Source organism: Beta vulgaris, chromosome 2 (assembly GCF_026745355.1).
Source record: "Beta vulgaris subsp. vulgaris cultivar EL10 chromosome 2, EL10.2, whole genome shotgun sequence".
NCBI classification, from domain to species: Eukaryota; Viridiplantae; Streptophyta; class Magnoliopsida; order Caryophyllales; family Amaranthaceae; genus Beta; species Beta vulgaris.
In genome coordinates this window covers 753,537-776,654 of record NC_079203.1, presented here as the reverse complement: position 1 = coordinate 776,654, position 23,118 = coordinate 753,537, and the positions used below count along the sequence as shown (strand labels likewise).

General features: G+C 32.6%; 2 protein-coding genes and 1 long non-coding RNA gene across 3 annotated transcripts; all 3 read left to right on the top strand.

Annotated features, from left to right (window-relative positions):
- The first annotated feature begins 330 nt into the window (after nucleotides 1–330).
- LOC104905986 (aspartyl protease family protein At5g10770) lies at nucleotides 331–10,417 on the top strand. Its single transcript, XM_010694657.4, has 4 exons — nucleotides 331–693; nucleotides 6,897–7,232; nucleotides 8,094–8,551; nucleotides 9,703–10,417. Exons 1-4 carry the CDS (start codon nucleotides 438–440, stop codon nucleotides 10,216–10,218), a joined length of 1,566 nt encoding a protein of 521 aa, XP_010692959.2. The 5' UTR covers nucleotides 331–437; the 3' UTR covers nucleotides 10,219–10,417.
- Nucleotides 700–6,346, top strand: LOC125494614 (uncharacterized). Its single transcript, XR_007270871.2, has 2 exons — nucleotides 700–1,791; nucleotides 1,857–6,346. It is a non-coding gene; the product is annotated as an uncharacterized LOC125494614 (long non-coding RNA).
- A 7,865-nt stretch (nucleotides 10,418–18,282) lies between the features above and the next one.
- LOC104905987 (transketolase, chloroplastic) lies at nucleotides 18,283–22,854 on the top strand. The gene is made up of 7 exons (XM_010694658.4): nucleotides 18,283–18,935; nucleotides 19,977–20,067; nucleotides 20,169–20,274; nucleotides 20,361–20,643; nucleotides 20,809–20,957; nucleotides 21,045–21,198; nucleotides 21,666–22,854. Exons 1-7 carry the CDS (start codon nucleotides 18,459–18,461, stop codon nucleotides 22,623–22,625), a joined length of 2,220 nt encoding a protein of 739 aa, XP_010692960.2. The 5' UTR covers nucleotides 18,283–18,458; the 3' UTR covers nucleotides 22,626–22,854.
- The last annotated feature ends 264 nt before the right edge of the window (nucleotides 22,855–23,118 follow it).

Below are 23,118 nucleotides of genomic sequence, written 5' to 3'. Positions count from 1 at the left end.
AATCACAATTGTTGATAGGCATCACTTTAATAAAATTATTCGAAACCCAAAATAAATTATCAATTTTAAAACCTATTTAACTATATTGCTCGGACTCTTCATTTCACCTCAAGTACCTATATTGGATCCTCAACACTCGAACATGAGTGGGGACACTTGGACATTCATTTTGGGCCAAAAAATAAAAAAAAGTTCCGAAATAAATAATCGAGTAAGACACTTAAACACGTACCCGTGTCGAACATAGATGCTCGAGTCCGAGCAACATAGCTATTTATACACCTGGTTTTTTTTTTTAAAAGGTAGAAGTGGGCAAAAGGTGACGTGCAAATTTAAAGTTGAATTGATATTTTATACAATGATTCAAACCTTATAAGTAGGCCTTCCAAGATAGAGCTAGCAATTTGCATACAAACTTACAAAGAAAGAAAAAAAAAATGGCCACAATTATTCTGATTCCAACCATAAAGTGGTTTCTCTCTCTTTCTTTGGCTCTTCTTTTACTTTCAATTAGTAATTCTCATTGGTTCATTAAAGCAGAAGATCATGTTGTTGTTGGTGATGGTAAAGTTAATAATAAAGCAACTGATAAACCTCAATCTTTGGAACTCAAATATCACTCTCATCATATTGTTCAAGTTACCTCTCTTCTTCCATCTACTGATGAAGATAGTTGTAATGCTTCCCCAAAAGGTTAGCCATACATCTCTTTTTAGTTTAATTTTGTGATTTCTCTGTCAAATATAATCTCAAGTATAGTGTATGTATTGTTTTCATATGAGAAAATATGGAATTTGATTGAATTTGTTGGTATGCAAATTGAGTAGAAATGATTTCGCCATTGATATAAGTTCAGATAAGTTTAAATAAGCTCACGTAAGAAAAAAATAGTAAATATAATAAATACTAGTAGAAAAAACCTCAATTGCTCCGATAAAGAGAATATCGTAGTGAATTCCATTATGTTGTGAGTCTTTTTTTAAAAAGTTATTCGGCTACAAAAGTTTCATGAAAAGTGAAAATTGGAACGTTTATATTGTCTACTAATTTAGTACAAGCAATAATTTCTTTGAATTGTCCATGTATCAATAGATGTTGATAGGCTATCTAATTAAAATTGCATCATATGCGTCATCCAATGTAGCCTCTTGTATTATGTATAATTAGCTAGTAAGCCAAGTCTTCAAGTTAAACATTAGCTATTCTTCATGAATTTTTGCCGTCAATCAAGTTTACTTGAGTGCTAGATTAGTTGAGCATTAAATTAGTGACAATTATGTCTTAGCATATTTTGTAAGTTAATATTCTTATTAGGAAGAATTCATACAACAATCAATATAAATTTAGAATCTTTCTATTTCTCTATAGAGTATGATGTTTCAAGTACAAATGAGTTGCGCTGTTTAGCTAGCTATTAAGTATATGGATAATATAGTGTATATTTGACTTAGGGTCTGTTCTCTTCGGCTTAAAACAACTGGACTGAATTGAATTGAATTGAACTAAACTGAAATGAACAGTGATATGTGAGAGTAAAAGTATTGTCTAGAACTAAACTGAACTGAAAATAAGTTGGGGAGAACAGACCCTTAACTGCCCTTATTAATAAGATAGCAAAGGTAGAAAAGGTGAGTGTATTATGTCAATATATACTATATTCCCTATAGAATAATTAGTTATATGGTGTGAAAGATAGTAAATGCTTAAAAGAGTTGGTGTGCATTGAGCTATTGCACTCTAGAAAAAAATGGACATTCACCTAAGATCTTGGACAAAATTTGTAGGGACAAGGTTTAAATCTCTCAAATATCTTATCTTTTTATAAGTATAATTTAAATAAAATTTGTAGGGACAAGGTTTAAATCTCTCAAATATCTTATCTTTTTATAAGTATAATTTAAATAGCATACGTACTTTTATATATGTATAATATATAACTAGTATTTAGGCCCGGGGGATGCCCCGGATTTTCTCTTTGCTACAATTTATTAGTAGTTAAATAAGGATTCTCATACTCATTTAAAAAAGTCATCTTATTCATTATATGTATTTCAAACGTTTTCCATTCATATGTCATCATTAATTTTGATTACAAAATCAATAATGGTAAGATGGAGTAATGGTTGGATTTCTTACTTTCATACTTGACGTTGTGGGTTCGAATCTTTACGTAAACAATTCTTTTTTTTAACTATATGAGAAAGACGTGGATAGAATATTATTGGATGAGGGAGGGTGACACGTGGCATATATACGTTCTTAGGAACGCCTTTTAATATATTAGTATAGATATTTTCAATAACTCGTGAGAAAAAAAATTAAGGGCAAACCTCTGCTCGGCTACTCCTCCCGACTAAAATTCGTTATTTAATGTTCTTCCCACATGATAAAGGTATATTAATATTCTCATATTTGATAACTTTGTCATTTCTTTATTGTTTGTAAGAATAAAAATGTCTTTATATGCATATTTATTTGGTGAAGAACAATTATGTAAATAGTCTAACATTTCATTCTAGAGCTGGTCCAACATAGACCCCATTATGTCATGTTGATATTCATTGAATCATGCATAATAACAGACTATGTCTTGTTGTGCACCAAAAAAAACAGACTTATGTCTTTATTAAATAAATCGTACTATGTTTTGGGATTTTCACCAAAATCAAGTCTTGCTTGTGACGAAGATTTTTCTTCTTGGTGAATAATGATAAAAATGAATTAATATTTCTAAAGAAATAAACTTTAGATGTTTCAATAAATAAGTAGGTCTTTAAGCACGGGCATGGCCAAGCTTTTATGCACAAGCAAAAGACAACCGATAACATTATTCGGTTCCTCCTTTTTCTTTACACTTCTTCCTTTATTCCTTCTTTTATGGATGGCAGGTAGTACTTGGTAAGAAGTCATAACTAAGAACTCTTTATTTTTTTTTATTTTTTTTTTGATTGGGAAATTAAGTCAGTCCAAGAGCTAATCCCTACTAAGGCTACTAGCCTTGTAGGAACTACCAGCACATTGGCTGGTAATACATGCAAAGCATGCTAAGGAAATTCCCCAACATAATGCTAGGAGTAAGGATCGAACCCCTGACCCCAGAGATCAGAGGGGAGTGCTCTACCACATGAGCTACCTCCTCATCCTTATAACTAAGAACTCTTTATACTTTTTCATAACAACAGTGAGAGCATGTAGTTGAAAATTATATATATAAACGAACCAAAACCTCGTACAGGTCAATATATACGGTCGGGTTAGTAGGATAGGAACTTTAAGGGTAAGAGGGATGGTAAGGGAAATCCTTACTCTCAACGTGCCCTAGTGGGAATTAAATCCTGACTTTAAGGTTGGGAGGCATAATAATTCTTACTACAAGACGAAGCTTAACTTGGTATGTATACCGAGTATTATATATAGATTGTAAGTTTCGTTGATTTTAATAAAATTCTTCGGTGTCTTTCTAATTTCAACATTTTGACTTTGTTCAATTTTTTTTTTAATTACTAGGGACCAAATTGTTTGATAACAAAAGTCTAAATATTGTGACTTAAGAAATGAGAGAGGTATGAAAGCAAGGACTCAAGATGTGCTTTAATTTGATAAACTTAATGGGAAATTTATCCTCTCAAATAATGAGAGATTTATTTCTTGTCATGTACTAACACATTTGTATATGTCCTTATATGTCTATCCAAAATTAATTATCATATTATTGATTAGATTACATAATTATTATTATTATAATAGTTTAAGATTACAATTTGTTGTTATTATTTGAGAGTACTATTTATTTTTTGACAAAAATGTGTCAATCAAACTTATTAATGAGACCAAATACTATAGCAATTAATAAAAAGAAATATGACTATCAATCGATTAGGTATTTGTTCAAGTTGATGGGGTTTCTTGTCGACAAGGACAAATGCGTTCTTGAAGTCTTCAGAGTTGATATAGTACGAAAGATTATGTGTATATAACATAAACATGTAGCTTGTTGTTAATAATTGAGCTAATATAATCTCTTTATCTAAGATAACATTTTCTTTCAAATGATTCATGACCTCCATGTATTTAGAATATGTTTGTTAATAATTCTTTTCTTGAAATGAAATGATGCTACAAATACTGATAAGTTAGCAAAACTTGGCAAGGCACCACCACTAAAAGGACACCATGTGACATTAATAATAATTTTTTATCTCCTTTCGAAAATTCGTGATAAGATGAATTTCCCATCAGACTCAAGACTGTAGTTGTAACATTAATAATATGGATATAATATACATGCTAGTACTACACTCGTAATTTTAAATATTGCAACTAAATAAAAACAGAGGTAGCTAGTATTTGTTCATATCAATCATAGTATAAAAAGTTACCAAAGTTGCCTCTTATTTTGTCCTACTTACTTTTGAGCAAACTCATGCTTTGTCTCTATATGTTATAGCTAAACTTTAGTCATTGAAATTATTTATATACATTTATCGATAGTTTATATTATATTACAAAAAAAGAACGAGGGAAAATATATATGTATGCAAATTAGCTTGATTGGTTATCTAAAACATAAGATCCAATCTTTTCAACATGACCATTTTGTGGACCCTCTACATATATATAAAACATTAGAAATATATATAAAAAAAAGGATAAATATATAGTACTCCCTCCGTCCCAAAATATAGTTCCCATTTGCCTTTTTTCACGGTAATTTATGCAAGTAGAATCTAGGAGGGATAGTAAAGATTTTTTGTTTATTTAAATAAATGTTGTATGGGAAAAGATGATCTTAAGAGAGAGAGTGGAGAATCATTGGTGAAAGAGCATTAATTGTAACATTTTGGTTGAATAAACAAAGGAAAAAACAAATTTCAAGAAGAAAATAAGGGTCTGTTCTCCCCAGCTTATTTTCAGTTCAGTTCAGTTCAGCTCTAATAAGTTCAGTTCAGTTCAGTTCAGCTCCAATAAGTTCAGTTCAGTTCAGCTCCAATAAGTTCAGTTCAGTTCAGTTGAGTTCAGATCAGATCAGTTCAGCTCTATTTTTTTATAACCATTTTGTTAAATATTATTATTATTATGTTGGTATAATTTATTTTACTAATTACTATTATTATTATTATTATTATTTAAATATATATCATTACTATTAAGTATTATTATTATTATTATTATTATTGTTGTTTCTATATATTTTTTTTATTGTAGCTTTACTAATTATTATTACTATTATTATTAGGAGGAACATGGTTTAGGTCAAAGCACAAATAAACCCACTTTTTTTAGCCCATAAACCAATCAAATCGCGTCAAGACGGTTTATGATGTAATTTTGCGGTCCAACCCAATCATTATTTTTATTACTAAATATTTTTATATTATTAAATCTAATTATTAAAATAGTAATATTAATTTACTTCTTAGATATTATTGTTATTAATATCATCGTCAAGTATTAATATATTAATACAAATAATATATAATAATTATTATTAATTATCATTACTATCATTAATTATTATTATTATTAATATTAATTTTATAACTGTCATTTAAAAATATTCAAAATACTACTATTATTATTATTCATTATTATTACTTATCATTATAATTATTATTTAATATTATATTATTATTGTTTAAAATATTATTTATATACTTATTACATTTAATTTATTTCAATGTAATATAATTCAATTCAATTTAATTCAATTCAATTCAGTTCAGTTCAATTCAGTTCAGTTCAGTTCAGCTCTGATAAGTTCAGTTCAGTTCAGCTCCGATAAGTTCAGTTCAGTTCAGTTCAGCTTTGATAAGTTCAGTTCAGTTCAGTTCAGTTCAGCTGTTTTATGCCGAAGAGAACAGGCCCTAAATGATGGGACACGGTTTTTCTAGACAAATTACGGAAAAATGTGGAACTAAATATGGAAATGGGAACTATATTTTGGGACACCCAAAATGGAAATGGGAACTATATTTTGGGACGGAGGGAGTAGTATTTAACAACGATCACGAGCCGTAAAAACTTATATAGACCTGATTCACACTAAGTTATTGTGGATCTAATGCTAGTACATGTGATTTCTGAAAAAAAAAATGGTCAATATATACATAAAAAATAGATATAAAAGAGAAGTATGTATAAATTACAAAGGGTTACTATGTGAGAAAAAAGGTTACTATGTTATAAAATAAATTTTTATCATGGTAAGCTAATGTAAGAAAGGGTAATTGTATCCAAATAAACTGTCGCAATGTTAGATAATAATAGATTTGTGTAACTTAAAATTTTAAGAGGTCACTACATGATAAAAAAAAAAAGGTTTATCGAGGTGAATTTTTTTGACAAGGGTTAGATCGGTGATTTTGGTCCACAATAATATTAGTGTGGATCAAATCTACAATAATATTAGTGTAGACCAGGTCCACACAAGACTGACACCTATGAGTCCACGATATACAGATAAAGGGAAAAAAGAAGAAGCAAAGATGAACCAAGTATAATTAGAAACATATACTTCACCCGTTCTGTTTTAAATGAAACATTCGATGAAATGACACTATTAATTGATCAATCGCCATTATATAAAGAAAAACATAATCAAGTGGGATCTTGTTAGATTTGTTTCGATGCATACTATCAAATTATAACTTTTTATATTTTTTACGTGTGCAAAACTAAAAATATTAAAAATTAAAGAAGTGAATTGAGTTGCGTGAGAAAGCAAACGTTTCATCTAAAACAAAACGAAGGAAGTATATTTTTGTTTATCTTATTTAATCAAAATTCACCTTCCACCTAAATTTCCTATTAAAAACAAGATCTAAAAAGAAATTTACTAAGATAGTACAAAAGCAATAACTTCTAATTTTGGCATTTTTTGGGTATTACTTTTGCAGAACGTAGAAGAAAGGGGAATTCTTTAGAGGTAAGCCACAGACATGGGCCATGCTCCACATTGCAGTTGGACAAATCAAGCCGCCCAAGTCACGCGGACATTCTAGAACACGACGAAGAACGAGTTGACTCAATTAGAGGCCGAGTCAACCCGAAATTGGTGGAGATTGACTCGTTTTCATTGCACAAAAAGCCCAAAGTACCTAAAAAGGACACAGTCAAACAAAAAACAGTGGGCCTCCCAGTAAAGTCTGGAAGCACAATTGGGTCTGGTAATTATATTGTTACTATTGGGCTTGGTACTCCAAGAAAGGACCTCACTCTTATTTTTGATACAGGTAAATGTTTCTATCATTATTAGCTGGATTTTGGTTTATCTAAAAAAAAAAAAAAAAACTTATCCTCATGTGACAGTACTTGCATAATGTATTTGGGAGGATAGATGGGACGGGTATGAAGCAGGTATAAAGTAGGTGTAGGTACCCACACGAGTGATGTGTTTGGAAATTTCCCCCGCAATGAGTGGTAAAGTGGCGATAGGGATGAGGTTTTTAGGCGGGTACAGGTGTAAAGGGATCAACTCCCGCACTCGGCCTGCCTAATTGACATTTAATACGACCGTGTTTTCAATATCAGAAGGAAAATTCTATTCGACTAAATTTCAATTACCTTACTTAGAGATAGTAGTGGTGCAGGCTCTATAGATAGTAACATTACCAAGTACTTCTACTTAGCTAACTAAGTGGTAATATTCTTATTATAAGCTAAATAGGACAGATTCTCTAAGAATAGACGGCATATTTTTATGTTGTTTCATGTTTTTTTTGGGCCTCTTTCGGAAATTTGTGATAGGATGAATTTTCTTTGGGCTGCCCTCACAAAAGGCCACTCATCCATAGGCCCAACAAGCCCAAATAAATTTTATTTTCGCTAGTTACAATAGAACTTTCCTAGCCACACATAGATTAACACTACAAGTGATTGATATAAGTAACGGACCATCATCATTAATAGTAAGAAGCTCTTATTCGTAAAATTAGGTCTATAATACTTACTCCGTTTCATTTTAAATATAATAAAGGGGTATTATTATTGAGATATAAAATATTCATTTGTTGCGTTTAAAACGAAATGAAAAAAGTATATTTTTTAACTTAATTGATTTTCAATCTAGTTCTCATGCACTTGCATGTATTCAGGTAGTGATTTTACATGGACACAATGTGCACCATGCAAGAAGAGCTGCTACAAGCAACGAGAGCCCGTTTTCGACCCGTCGAAATCATCAACGTACTCGAACATCACATGCTCCTCTACGCTATGCTCGGAGGTGCGATCGGCCACCAGCGCTTCGCCGGGATGCTCTTCATCCACTTGCATATATGGCATCCAATATGGGGACTCATCTTTCTCAGTTGGGTTCTTTGCCAAGGATACATTAAGTCTTGGCCCACATGATACTGTTCCAAATTTTTATTTTGGGTGTGGGGAGAATAATCAAGGCCTTTTTGGTGGGTCTGCTGGGCTTCTTGGGCTTGGTAGGAACCAATTATCTGTTATGTCACAATGTGCTTCAACATATGGCAAATACTTCTCGTATTGTTTGCCTTCCAAATCTAGCTCAACTGGACATCTCACTTTTGGTAAAGGGGGGACGGTAAGTTCTATCTATTCTTTCTTAATCTCTCATTATAATTTAGGGTCCGTTCTGTTATCGTTTTTTTTTTAAATTTTTATTTATTTTTGAAAATTAAAAATCAAAAACTGAAAATCAAAAAAAGTGGTTTTCCCTTTTCAGTTGTCAGTTTTCAAAATCATCATGTTCCTAATAAATTTGACTAATTTATAATTCATTATATAACATTTATCATATGACTTTGAAAATCAAAAAACAAAAAGCCACAGTGATACCGAACGAGCCCTCAATTTATGTTTTCCTTTTCATTATTATGATATGCATGAAATTAAACTAGTTTTGAAATAAACAAAAACTTATAACCTCGCATTAGGGAGTATCAATAGCTAATTTCTTTTTATTAGGAAAGATAATTGGCCCGAAAACCAACCCCTGCTAGGCTACTAGCTTGTAGGGCACACCAGCTCAGAAACTGTGTACAAGGCTAAACAACCCATAATTAAATGCCCCAACATATTGTTGGGATGAGGATTCGAACCCTAGACAATGCCATGGAATTCTCTATTGAGCTACCACCTCTCACTCTAGCATAAATAGCTAATGAGGACCCAAAAATGACATGCATAAGCGATATTAGAATTTAGTCTTATAATAAAAACCGACTTATGCCCCAACCTTTTGGCATGCGGTAATACGTAGAGGTAATGGTAATGAATTTTAACATAATTTTGTAAAAGTAGTTTCATATCAATCTCACCTATCGCCACAACATCTTTTTTATTCATAGATTTCAGTACTATAAGTCTATAACCATATCACTTTGAATGGTGGTATTGTACATAACTTTTCCTTTTAAAATACGTTGAAATACATTATCATTATCTCCATTTATAATTCCCTATTATATAAGTGGTACGTATAAGCACATATGATAGCGCAAAAACCTATAAATTTTACTTATAGCATGCACTAGATGTAACAAAGCATAGTTAGATGGCATACATACCTGGTGTGATTGAAACATGCCTACAGGCTACACGAGCACCAATATAGTTGTGTCTTAGACCATGCTAAAATTTGCAATGATATTATAAGCTTCTCATACAAACTGTTTTGAATGATTCTTAAAGCAAAAACACTAACAATCAAAAATTGATTTTCTTATACAACAGTACTCAAAGTCCATTACATACACACCTCTTACATCAAGCTCATCAGGACCATCATTCTATTTCATAGAGCTACAAGGCTTCACTGTTGGTGGCCAAAAGCTATCAATCTCTCCTTCAGTCTTCTCAGAAGGCGGGACTCTAATCGACTCCGGTACTGTCATCAGTCGTCTTCAACCAGATGCCTACACTGCCTTACAATCCGCCTTCGACAAAGCCATGTCCAAGTACCCTAAGGCCCCGGCCTTATCAATCCTCGACACTTGCTATGACCTAACCAACTACACTACAATTACAGTGCCTAAAATCGGCCTTGTCTTTAGTGGTGGAGCTGAGGTTGTTTTACCTCCTTCAGGGATTTTTTATGTCAAAGATCTCTCACAAGTTTGTCTAGCATTTGCTGGAAATAGTGATCCTAGTGATGTGGGTATCTTAGGGAATGTTCAACAACTTGGTTTTGATGTTGTATATGATGTTGCTGGTGGTAAGCTTGGTTTTGGACCTGGTGGGTGTCTCTAGTTTATACTATAGTCTATGCATATATACTTATACTAGTGCAAGGAAAATCTTTGCAATTTGGAATATCTCTTATGTATGTGTATATGTATATGTGCTTACTTTTAGTTTATCAAAAAAAATTCAGAAACATGTACAAGTCTAGAGGAATCAGGACAATGAATAATGAATGGACACTTTCATGTACATTTTTATTTGATTATTTGCAATTGATGCATTTCTTTCCCCTGGTTTTTTTATAGATTTTGACAGAGATCTGAGAACCTAATTTTGGTTCAGATTCATCCAACTTTTTTGTTATTGAAAGTAACTCTTGGATTGATGCTTCCATTCAGATTTATTTTTTTCACGAGGCGATGTTTTTGAAATTATAACGTGATTCACATTTTTTGCATGTATTTGACATTGGTGGAATTTACTCTACAACAATAAAATAAAAAGTAAAAATAGAAAGTTCCTCTACATGTGGGATTTGACTCAAATTTTTTATTATAACGAGACAAATAACTCATAACATTATTAAACTATCATTAACTTGAACCACAACTTTATATAGTTACTCTACGAACTACAGTTCACTTACAATAGTTCCCTCTTCTTGGACCTAAGGTCCATTTTATGGGCCGATCGTGGTGAGGATATTATCAAATCTAATTAAAAAATATCATGTATCCTAAGATGAGCTCTAGGCCATGCTTAAGGACAGGCACATATATGGTAACTTTTTGAGTGTTCAACTAGAACTATGCAACACTTAAAGTTAATGTAGAAGGTCATAAACACCCCCAAGTCATGTGTCTAAGAACGGTCATATGATGGCAAACTACAGTCTACATCCTTATTAGTATTATCCTTCAGGCCTTTATATACGATTTAAAATAGATATAGAGGTAATTTATTAACAAGTAACAACTTTAGCCTTGTGTTGTTTGTTCTTGTCGTCAAAAAAAAAAAAAAAAAACTTTAGCCTTCCACTCGTTGTCCGATTGAACACCAACCCATAGGCCAGTTACGTCATATTACAAAATGAATATTGTTCATTTGTTTGTCACAAGTTTTGAACATACGACTTCTTGCAAAGAGAAGTTTGTCCTTACCATCTCAACCAATTTTTTTAGTGCTTCATCAATCCACAATATGTTATATTTTTTTTTTTGGAGAAATTTCATTAATTGAAGGTCAAACGACAACTACAATAGATATTCAAGAAAAACAAGATACAATTAAACAAGGTTAAATCAAATTCGTCTTCGAAAAAACTACAATAAACTAGATCGAGCAATATAGCGCAACCCCCTTGTATTTGCTGAATCAAACAGCTATTGATGATGAAGTCTATCATTCTGACATAGTTTGGGAAGAACCTTCTTGATCGAGTCATGTTTACCGCATCCGAGATTCCAATACCTTCATGTTGAGTCTTGAACTTCAACCAATGAGAATAATTTCTCAATGAGAATAATTTCTCATACCTAAAAACAAAAAAAACCATACTCACAACTCTCATAGGGGAGGAGGAGATCTCCACAACAAAGACTAAAAAAATATCATAAAGAGATACTAATTTATTCAACAAAACTAAAAACTGAAAATAAAAGGGGAGAGGAGCTCGCCATGGATGAAAACATCCATGGCAGCCCCTAACTGATGAAGAAGGGGTAGAGGAGGCTAGGATTTAGAGAGAAAAAAAGAGAGAGGCAACTCCCACACAATGTTATATATTCATTGCAAACATAAAGTAAATTAAATGTTAGATTTTTTAAAATTAATTTTTTATAAGAGTGGAAAGAAGACATATCAATTGTGAAGAAGACAAAAGGTAACACACGGAGCAACATTCGGAATAATGTTCGGACCAACACAAGACTACTCCTCTAAAAAATGATCCTTAAGTAACTCTAGAGAATATTACTATATGTCGATTCGATATGGAAAAAAGTTGCATAGTAAAGAATACATATTACTCGTATGTGATATATAGTGCTGTCAGTTTGGTTGAAAACTGATGGTTAAACTGCAAACGGTTGATCAACTGAACTGAATAAACTGAACTGAATTGACCCATAACTGAAAAGTTAAAAACCGATAAGTCAATCAGATTAAAGTAAACTGCAATTAACTGAACTGAAACTGAACTGAAACTCAACCGAAAACATACCAAACTGAAATTAACTGGACGAAAAACCGATTTAAACTGAACTGAACTGAACTGAAAATGAACTGAATTTAACTGAAAGCTGTTTCAAACTGTTTTTAACTGAACTGAATCAAACTGAATGAAACTGTTTTTAACTGAACTGAATCAAACTGTTGTTAACTGAACTGAATCAAACTGAATAAAACTGTTTTTAACTGAACTGAATCAAACTGTTTTTAACCGAACTGCATAAGGTTTGGTCGTAAATAGTGGTGTCAGAAACAGATCTGACCGCTGGATCAACCTGATTCTGACCTGACCTGACTTGAACCTGGTTCGACCTGTGACTACTGTGAGGGTCAGTTAGTGGTGTCAGAATCAGATCTGACCGATGGGTCAACCTGATTCTGACCTGTGAGGGTCAGTCCTTAGACCTGACCGAAACCTGACCTGGGATTACCCAGACCTGACCGGCACCCGGCAAGATTATATCCTGACCTGTTCAGACAGACCTGCTCTCAAACCCGAACCCGACCGCAATCAACAAGATATTATTAAAATTCAATTTTTTTTTATATCTACAAAATAATTTAAATATGTTAATTTATAAAATTGCTTACGATTAATAATTAATTAAATAAAAAATTAAAAATTAAATTACATTTAATTTGACTATTTGTGGGTTACACTTTCAAGATCATGTATTTGTTTATATTTTTATTTTCATTTATTTTTGAATTATTTTTGTACATTATTCTCTTGTTTTAATTTTACATCTATTGATGTATATTATTAAAGTCACAACGTCAACATGTAAATTATTTTTACTAAAATTAAATTGAACAAAAATTGAGTTGAAACTTGACAAATTTTAATCAAAAATTGAACTTGACTAACCAAAGCTGTTTAGTAACCAAATTAATTTATTGTTATCTACATCAAATTGTACTTGAATTTACAAGTCAATTATTTTTACTTTGATTTTTTTATTAAACTTATTAAACCTAAGATAACATCAACTTACAAAACTATTTCTAGATCCCAAACCAGCGATTTTAAATCGCTTAATCAAGTACTTGTTAACTACTGGTTTTATGCAAATCTTGTTCAATTAACAAACACCACCAACAATCTTTATCATTTCTGAAAAAGCAAGAGATTCTACATGCAATATCATAATACAGTTAAATTAATAAGAATATAAAAATAAGAAAAAGTCAGTAAATAAACAAATAAATTAACAAAAATAAGAAGAAAAAGACAGTAAACGAAAAAAAATTAATAAAAACAAGAAAAATGAATTACAAAATTCTGAATTATTCAACGCAAAAAATAATATTATACGAATTAAAAATCTAAAAACTAATATTTAAATAAGCTAAATTAATAAACGAATTGCGAAAATAATGTATATTGACAAGCTAAATCAAAAATCTAAAACAACATTCAGCCTTGTTGAAGATTTCGACAATTAAAAATCTAAAAAATAATATATAAACAAGCTAAATTAAGAAATGATTTACAACAATGAACAAACTAAATTAAAAATAGACAAAATTTCCCCTCAAAAAAAAAATAGACAATGAAGACCGGCGAGATGATGAGAGAATGAAGACCGACCGGCGAGATCTGGAAACTAAATCTGAAGCCATTGATATCGAACAAACGAACGATAAGCTTGAACGTTCGCGTGAAAGAGAGAAGAAGAGACGTTGCGTGCTTGAACGACCGCGAAGCTTGAACGTCGGTGGCGAAGAGAGGTGCGTGAGAGAGAAAGTTGAAGGAGATCTACCATGAGAGGGAGGGAGGAGTACGAGTAAGGCTGAGGAAGGAAATCTCAGAGAGGGAGAAGTGAGAGTGAGGGAGGCTATTACTGAGGAATGATGATAGGAGGGAAGGGGGAGGGTTTAGGGTTAGAAAGGGATGTAGTTCAATGGTTGGATTTTGATCTTTTCAAATCAATGGTCTTAATTCATAATCTTTGACATTATATTTTGACCAATGAGAATTGAGAGTGGTCAATCACATGGATTGCTAACTTAATCAATGGTTGGATTTTCATCTTTATAAAATCAATGGTTTTTCCCTCAAAAAAAATTTAATAGCCTAAACTACTAATAAACTAGTATTGTATTTTGATATTATTATGATTTGAGTATTCTAATTTCTAGTTCTAATATTATTAGTTTACTAACTTTAGAAATTAGTAGTATTACTAGAAATTAAAAGAAATTAGAAACTTTCAAAATTTAATTAGTATTAATGATTTTTAAGAAATTAGTTTTCTAAATTTAATTAGTATTGTCACTTGTTATAGTAAACATATCAAGAGTCGTTATACTAATTTATAATCAATAGAGTATTAAACGGGTTTTATAATGATTTTAATACCAAAATTATACTAAAATGATTAAACACATTGATAAAATTATTTGTTTATACTTTATCATATATAGTCACAACATAAAGCATATATACCGTGTTATGTTTGTTATTGCTATTGCTATTCTTAACATTGTTGCTACTATATTACTATTAGTATTTATATTGTTATTGTTAAGAATCCGTAAATAGTTATACTAGTTATATATGTTGCTTGTGGTCATTGTTACAAAACTAAATTTATTGAAATATTACTTATATACAACTATTACGTACTCAATTGAAGTTTTAATTATAGTCATTTACGTGAACTATATTATAACAATATACTTATATTGATGCGTGATTGTATCTATGAGGTTTAAGCCATAGGTTTGTTTTAATCGACGGTTGGGATGAAATGATATCTTATTTGTTGGGTTTTACATATATATCAAGATATAATCAATGAGATAGATAAAGATATTATACTTTAATCTATTAAGTTTACATTAATTATTATTGTTGTTGTTATATGAAGCTTGGAATTGATCATCTACTCGTTATTATTGTCATTGGTTATATATATATATATATATATATATATATATATATATATATATATTATATATATATATATATATATAAAAAAAAAAAAAATATGAAGAGTCGTTCTACTCCTTTACTCATTAGAGTGGTTTTACTCAATTGATTAGTCCAAATACGAGTTCACTATGAGAATACACTAAACATCATGGTAAACAATATAGTGTTTTTATTAGTTTTTTTCGTTATCATCCATATATCTATCGCACGCATACGTAGGGGATAATGATTTGGGGGTATAATACATTATCATTATTATTGTGCAACTTATGAACCCTCGTTATAATCACCTAGGCCTCATATGAACCGTCGTTGTAAACATATGAATGTATGATTGTCATTTGTTATAGCATTATTATAACATATTAAGAGTCGTTATACTAATCTATAATCAATAGAGTATTAGATTGGTTCTACAATTATTTTGATATAAATCTAGTAATTGATCGTATATTTGTTGTTAATATATAATTCTCATTATGTTATCGGTAGTTAAGTTATTAGAGCATATTAAGAGTTGATGCTCCTCATACTCGTTAATAATCAAATAATCAATCACGTATTCGCTATAATGGTTCCAATATTATAACCGTCCTAATACATTTAAGCCTACTGATAAAATAGTTTCTTTATAGTCACATATATATACAAAGTTAAGAGAATTTGAAACTGAAATTCTCAATATCAACCGAATGTTGAACCTTTAATAAAATAAATTTACATAAAATATGGCAACTTCAAAATGCGCTTTCGTAGACAAATATAGATACGTCTCTTGGTGCTATCGTTGTATTCGACAAGTTTAATCTATGCATGTGAGAAAAGTCCAATTGAGTTGGAATTTCCTGCAATGAATAATGACTTGACCCGAAGTGAGACCCGAAGTGAAAATATGTACACGGCATAATCGATATCAAGTTTTACCCGAGTCAATGCGGTTTCCTTAAGAAACTGAAATTAACTGAATCCGAACTGAAAATAACTGTTTAACTGATAGTAATCCGTAAAAAGTCAACTGTTTAAACCAAAACTGTATGGGTCAAACCAAAAGACAACTGTAAACTGAACTGAACTTAACTGAAAATTGAATTAACTGTATGGATTGAAACTGAAACCGAAAAAGTTTAAACTGAATCGGTTAAGATCGAAAAAATGAACTGAATTAACTGAACTGAAGTCAACTGAACTGTTTGGTTTGAACCAGAACTGAACTGGTTAACTGAATTGACACTACTAGTGATATATTATTATAATAAGAGATGCCTAAACAAACTATATCAAATAGTAATATATTCCTAAGATTGCATTACTCAACAACGAGAAATGATAAACATCTAATTGCTAGATGTTTGCCAAACATCTAGCAATAATGTGGCAACATGTGAGTGGTACACATGTCACTATATTGTTTATCCAAACAAATTACTTTTTCCAATTTTTTTAAACTTGTATATCTCAAAAAATATATTTTAGAAAAAAATAAAAAATATACCAATATTCATATATTTTTATTCTCTACAAATAGACATCCATCTTGATATAATTTCATCATATTTTTATTTTACTCTTCTCTATCTCTTATTTAGATATGTAAAAAAAAATACGAACACTATCTGTTTATACACAAACACTAGTGTGAGTTGCATAAACACTAGTTATAGTTACACGAACACTAGTTCTAGTAGCATGAACACTGTATATTAGCATCGGAATCTTCTGACAGTGTCCAATTAAAAAAATACGAACACTATCTATTTATACATAAACACTATTTTTAGTTGCATAAACACTAGTTATAGTTACACGAACACAAGTTGTAGTAGCATGAACATCATATATTAGCATCGAAATTTTCTGACAGTGCCCAATTTTCGAGATTACTTTTTTGTTTGACTGATAACTTTTTTTCATGTATATTGACAATTTTACCCCTGCTAGATGTTTATAAACATCTAGCAATTAGATGTTTATCATTTCTCCTCAACAAAAGTTGGTGATTTGATTAAAGATAGTGTCTCTCTCACAACCCAAAAGCCATACTGCACCAAAGTTGTTCAACTTAAGCCATTTACTACATTATTATTTATTCCCACTACTTTATCAAGTCCACTTCCTCTAATCAAAGCTTGAGCAGTTGAGCTTAACTAGTAAGCACCTTAAAGTAGAGCTAGTAATTCGTATTCCAACCCAATTGGAAGTTACTAAGAAAAATCCTAACTCAATTCTAAAGGTTCAATCAGTTTCTAGTTTTTGATTAATCATGTAAAAATCATATGATACAACAAGCTTAAAATTAATCATGCTTATTATAAAAATGTCAATCTCGAAAACCGACAACATAATATTCATAACTTCATTTTTTTAGTTATTGTTCTTTTATTTTTAGTTTTAGAAAAAAAACAAAAAAAAAAAATAGAAAAAACAATAATAAGTAATGACAACAGCAATATGAATCTAATCTAATCCGACCCATATATTATACTTCTTCTGTTTAGAAATAGTTGCACCATTTGCATAGTATTTAGTATTTTACTATTCACATCTTATATTTTGATTATCTTTGGTGATTTATATTTTAGGAAAAACAATCATATAGGATCTTGTTAGATTTCTTTCAATGTATATTTTTTTAATATTGATTTTTTATAATTTTTACTAATTGATAATTGAAGATATTAACGTTTGAAATCATGCATCGACAAGCATGAAAACATAAAACGTTGCAAGCCGTACAACTATTTTTTAACAGAGGAAGTATGTGATATCTTTGTGATAAAACGCGAACTCGACCCAAAGGCCACTAATATGTTATTTTGGATCCGCCACTATTCGAAACTAAACCCCCAAACACGACCCACTAACCCAAATCACCATTCAAACAACCAGTGCAGGTGCAGGTGAATATGATCATGAATGATCTCATCTCATCACATCATACCTTAAAATAATATGAATCCACCAACCCACCAAAAAAGAAAAAGCAGTCAACGGCTATGATCATCTCCTTCTTCCATCAAACGGCCACCAACCCCATTCTTCTTTCAAATTACATACTTCATAGTTGTTGCACACTTGCACCATTTCTCTCTCTCTCCTCTCCTTCACCAAAACCCCTCTTTCTCTCTCTAACTCACCGAAAATGGCAACTTCTCTTTCTCTCTCCCAAGCAATCTCAGCTCGCACTTCCTCCTCTCACCACCAATCATCTCCTTCTCACCACCTTCCTTCATCACTTTCTCTCTCTTCTCTCTCTCTCCTCAAATCATCTTCTTTCTCTCTCAAAACATCTCAACGTGTAGCACCATGCGCAACAATACGCGCATCATCAGCGGTGGATTCCCTCGACAAATCCGCCTCAACTGAAGTAACCCTAATTGAGAAATCAGTTAACACGATCAGATTTCTTGCGATCGATGCAGTTGAAAAAGCGAATTCGGGTCACCCGGGTTTACCCATGGGTTGTGCTCCAATGGGTCATGTTTTGTATGATGAAGTTATGCGGTATAACCCGAAGAACCCGTATTGGTTTAACCGTGATCGCTTTGTTTTGTCCGCGGGTCATGGATGCATGCTTCAATATGCTCTGCTTCATTTGGCTGGATATGATAGTGTCACTGTAAGGAAAAAAAAAACTTTTTTTTTTTAATTTTGGGTGTTGTTTGGGTGGTAGATTTTGATTTTGATTGGTGGGGTCCAAATGGGTTTTTGTTGTTTTGATCTGGGTATTTTTTATTTTTTTTGTTTGTTTGGAAAAGGTGTGATATTGGATGAATATATACATATATGCATGATTTTGGCAATTTGGAAAGTGATGGTATGAGGTGATTTGAAGAGTTGGGTTTGACTTAACTATCTTGATGTTGACTTGGGGTTTTTTTTTTTTGTTTGGGTTTATGTAATTTGTATGATGACTTGTGATTTTGTGGACCTTTTGTATTGTATGGATAGTGATAATGTTGTAAGTTAATTGAAGTTATTTTGATGCACACTCTAATCTTCAAGTGAATTGAGGAAGAATGAATCTTTAGTTAAGTGCTTTGTGTTTATGTAATTTGTATGATGACTTGTGATTTTGTGCACCTTTTGTATTGCATGGATAGTGATAATGTTGTAAGTTAATTGAAGTTATTTTGATGCACACTCTAATCTTCAAGTGAAGTGAGGAAGAATGAATCTTTAGTTAAGTGTTGGGACTAAGCATTTGATATTTATTAGGAGCTGTAATTTAGGATTAGTATTCAGCCATAAGTGGTTTATCTTACTACATTTCCTTGTGATGTTGCAGGCATTGTAGCACTTTCTATATTCACTTTGCCATCTGCTGTGTTCCAATTTTAGCAAGATTACAATTTAGTGATTTACAATTTATATTGCATGTATAGTAATTATGTTGTAAGTTTATTGAAGGTTATTTTGATGCACACTCATATTTGGATAATATAGACTTCTAATGTTCAAGTGAATTGGGGAAGAATGATACTTTAGTTAGGTGCTGGGTACTAAGAATTTGACCTTTTTATTTGTAGCTCTTGCTATGTTCACTTTGCAATCAGCTATGTTCCACTTTTAGCAAGGTTGCGATTTCGTGATGTACATTGTGGTTTTTTTATTTGACTAGGAAGCTCAACCTCTTTTGTATGGAATTGTCCTATTTTAGGAAGAAGATTTGAAGAATTTCCGTCAGTGGGAAAGCAGGACTCCTGGTCATCCTGAGAATTTTGAGACTCCTGGGGTTGAAGTCACCACTGGTTGGGACTTGTAATTGAACTTTGAACATTATTTTTCGCAAATTTTTGCGAACTCGTAGAAATGTTTTGTTTGCCTATTCATATGCGTTGTGATTTTCCAGGTCCCCTTGGTCAGGGTATTGCCAATGCTGTTGGACTGGCTCTTGCAGAAAAGCACTTGGCTGCTCGATTTAACAAACCTGGTGCAGAGATCGTTGATCACTACACGTATGTTTCTTTTGTCCTGCTTCTAGTCTAAGAAATGGACTGTGTTTTGTTTTCACATCCTGACTATGCGTTTTGGTTATTTTTAGGTATGCTATAATTGGTGATGGTTGTCAAATGGAGGGTGTTTCTCAAGAAGCCTGTTCTCTTGCTGGGCATTGGGGTCTTGGAAAGCTTATTGCATTTTATGATGATAATCATATCTCTATTGATGGTAACACCGATATCGCATTCACCGAGGATGTTGACAAGCGGTTTGAGGCTCTTGGATGGCACGTGATCTGGGTCAAGAATGGTAATACTGGCTATGATGAAATTCGTGCAGCAATTAGAGAAGCTAAAGCTGTTACGGACAAGCCGACTTTAATTAAGGTGAATATGGATGCATGTGTGTTGGGCTGTCTTATAACTTATTCATTTGTTGAGACTATAGTTTTTTGATCCTTGATACATGAATGAGTTTTTTTTGCTGCTTTAGAATAATAGTGGTGTAATCAAATGGTTTCAATCTTTTTGTTTCAATCTTTTTGATGGTAGGTGACTACAACAATTGGTTATGGTTCCCCAAACAAGGCAAATTCGTACAGTGTTCATGGGAGTGCATTGGGAGCTAAGGAGGTGGAAGCAACTAGGAGCAATCTCGGGTGGCCGCATGAGCCATTCCATGTATCTGAAGATGTCAAGAAGTGAGTCTTTGTGAATGAGCTACTTGTTCTTTTTGCTTCTTTTACCTATACAGTTAGATTTACATCTCATCTTGCTTTTCGTTGTAGACATTGGAGTCGCCACACCCCTGAAGGAGCAGCCCTTGAAGCTGAATGGAATGCTAAGTTTGCCGAGTATGAAAGAAAATACAAGGATGAAGCTGCAGAGTTGAAGTCTATCATCACTGGGGAATTACCTTCTGGCTGGGAGAATGCACTTCCGGTTAGTTCTTACTATATTTTAACTTGATGTCTTAAACAGAATCATTGTTCTAATTTTCATTCCCCTTTTGGTAGGCTGTATTTCGGTAATGAATGGTGCTAGTGACTTTGGACTATATATATGAATCAAAATCTAGTAAACAAAAATGTCATATCAATGTCAATGGTAATGCTTGCACATACCAAATATATGGAAATTTATGAATACAATTATACAAACACATGTTTCAAGATGAAGTTCTGTTACCACAGACATTGGCATGTGTATTTCTTGCACTAACATTGCTTATATGTCTTTACCATTGCCACCATTTATTATTGCTTATTAAATGAATGGACAGTTGATGTACACTCCTCTGGAAATGAAGATATACTTGAGTAATATTATTTCTGCATTGTGAAAAAGAAGTTATTTCTGATTGATGTATGACGATTGTTATGAAAATCATGGTGTTGGATCTTCTACAGACATACACCACAGAGAGCCCTGCTGATGCTACAAGAAATCTGTCTCAACAATGCCTCAACGCTCTTGCCAAAGTTCTTCCAGGTTTTCTGGGTGGAAGTGCCGACCTTGCTTCCTCAAACATGACTTTACTGAAGATGTTTGGAAATTTCCAGAAGGATACTCCTGAGGAGAGGAACCTGCGATTTGGTGTTCGTGAGCATGCAATGGGATCCATTTGTAATGGGATTGCCCACCACAGCCCGGGATTCATCCCCTACTGTGCAACTTTCTTTGTTTTTACAGACTACATGAGAGCTTCCATAAGGATGGCTGCCTTGTCACAAGCTGGGGTCATCTTTGTTATGACCCATGACTCTATTGGGCTCGGTGAAGACGGGCCCACTCATCAGCCTATTGAGCATTTGGCCAGTTTCCGGGCTATGCCAAATGTTCTTATGCTCCGTCCTGCAGATGGTACCGAGACTGCTGGGGCCTACAAGGTTGCAGCACTAAAGAGAAAGACACCCGCGATTCTGGCTCTTTCTCGGCAAAAACTTCCCCAACTTGCTGGTACTTCAGTCGAAGGGGTTGAAAAGGGTGGTTATGTAATTTCTGACAACTCAAAGGCAAACAAACCAGATGTCATTCTGATGGGAACTGGTTCTGAATTAGAGATTGCTGCTAAAGCTGCAGATGAGCTTAGAAAGGAAGGAAAAGCTGTTAGAGTTGTGTCATTTGTTTCATGGGAGCTCTTCGATGCTCAACCCGATTCATATAAAGAAAGCGTTTTGCCATCTGATGTGACAGCCAGGGTGAGCATTGAAGCTGGATCAACATTTGGGTGGTTGAAGTATGTTGGCAGCAAGGGCAAAGCAATTGGTATTGATCGGTTTGGTGCCAGTGCCCCTGCTGGGAAGATATACAAGGAGTTCGGAATCACGAAAGAAGCTGTCGTCGAAGCAGCTAAATCACTTTCCTAGACATGGAGTTATTTTTTTCCCCCTTTGTTTTCATTTCTTTTCGGGTTTTGGTTGTCTGTAATTTGCTATACATCAGCAGATCGAAGTCAGATTGAGGTTTGAGCCTTGAGGAGAGTTAAAAAGAAAGCTATTCCACATAGTTTTATGTAAAGCAAACTGAGCTTTGTAAACCTTTTGTAGTTGGTCCTAATTGGTAATTTATCAAATAAAACCATAATCTTCCTCTGTAGTGTTTTTTATGGTGAACTTGGAAGTATTCTAAGCTAGGAGATGGAGTTTGGGCTCTTCCTTTGAGTTTTATCCTGTTTCTTTCTGTATTTGCTTGTTATATAAGTCGAATTATTGATTGAACTGTATATTTTTTATTGCGTAATCTTCAGATTATATGATAATATGTTGTAAGGAATAAAAGAGGAGGCATTATGCCAACAGATAACGCTGAGTCCCCGATTATTAGGCCTTATTATGGTGATGCAAGTCCACTAGACCACTA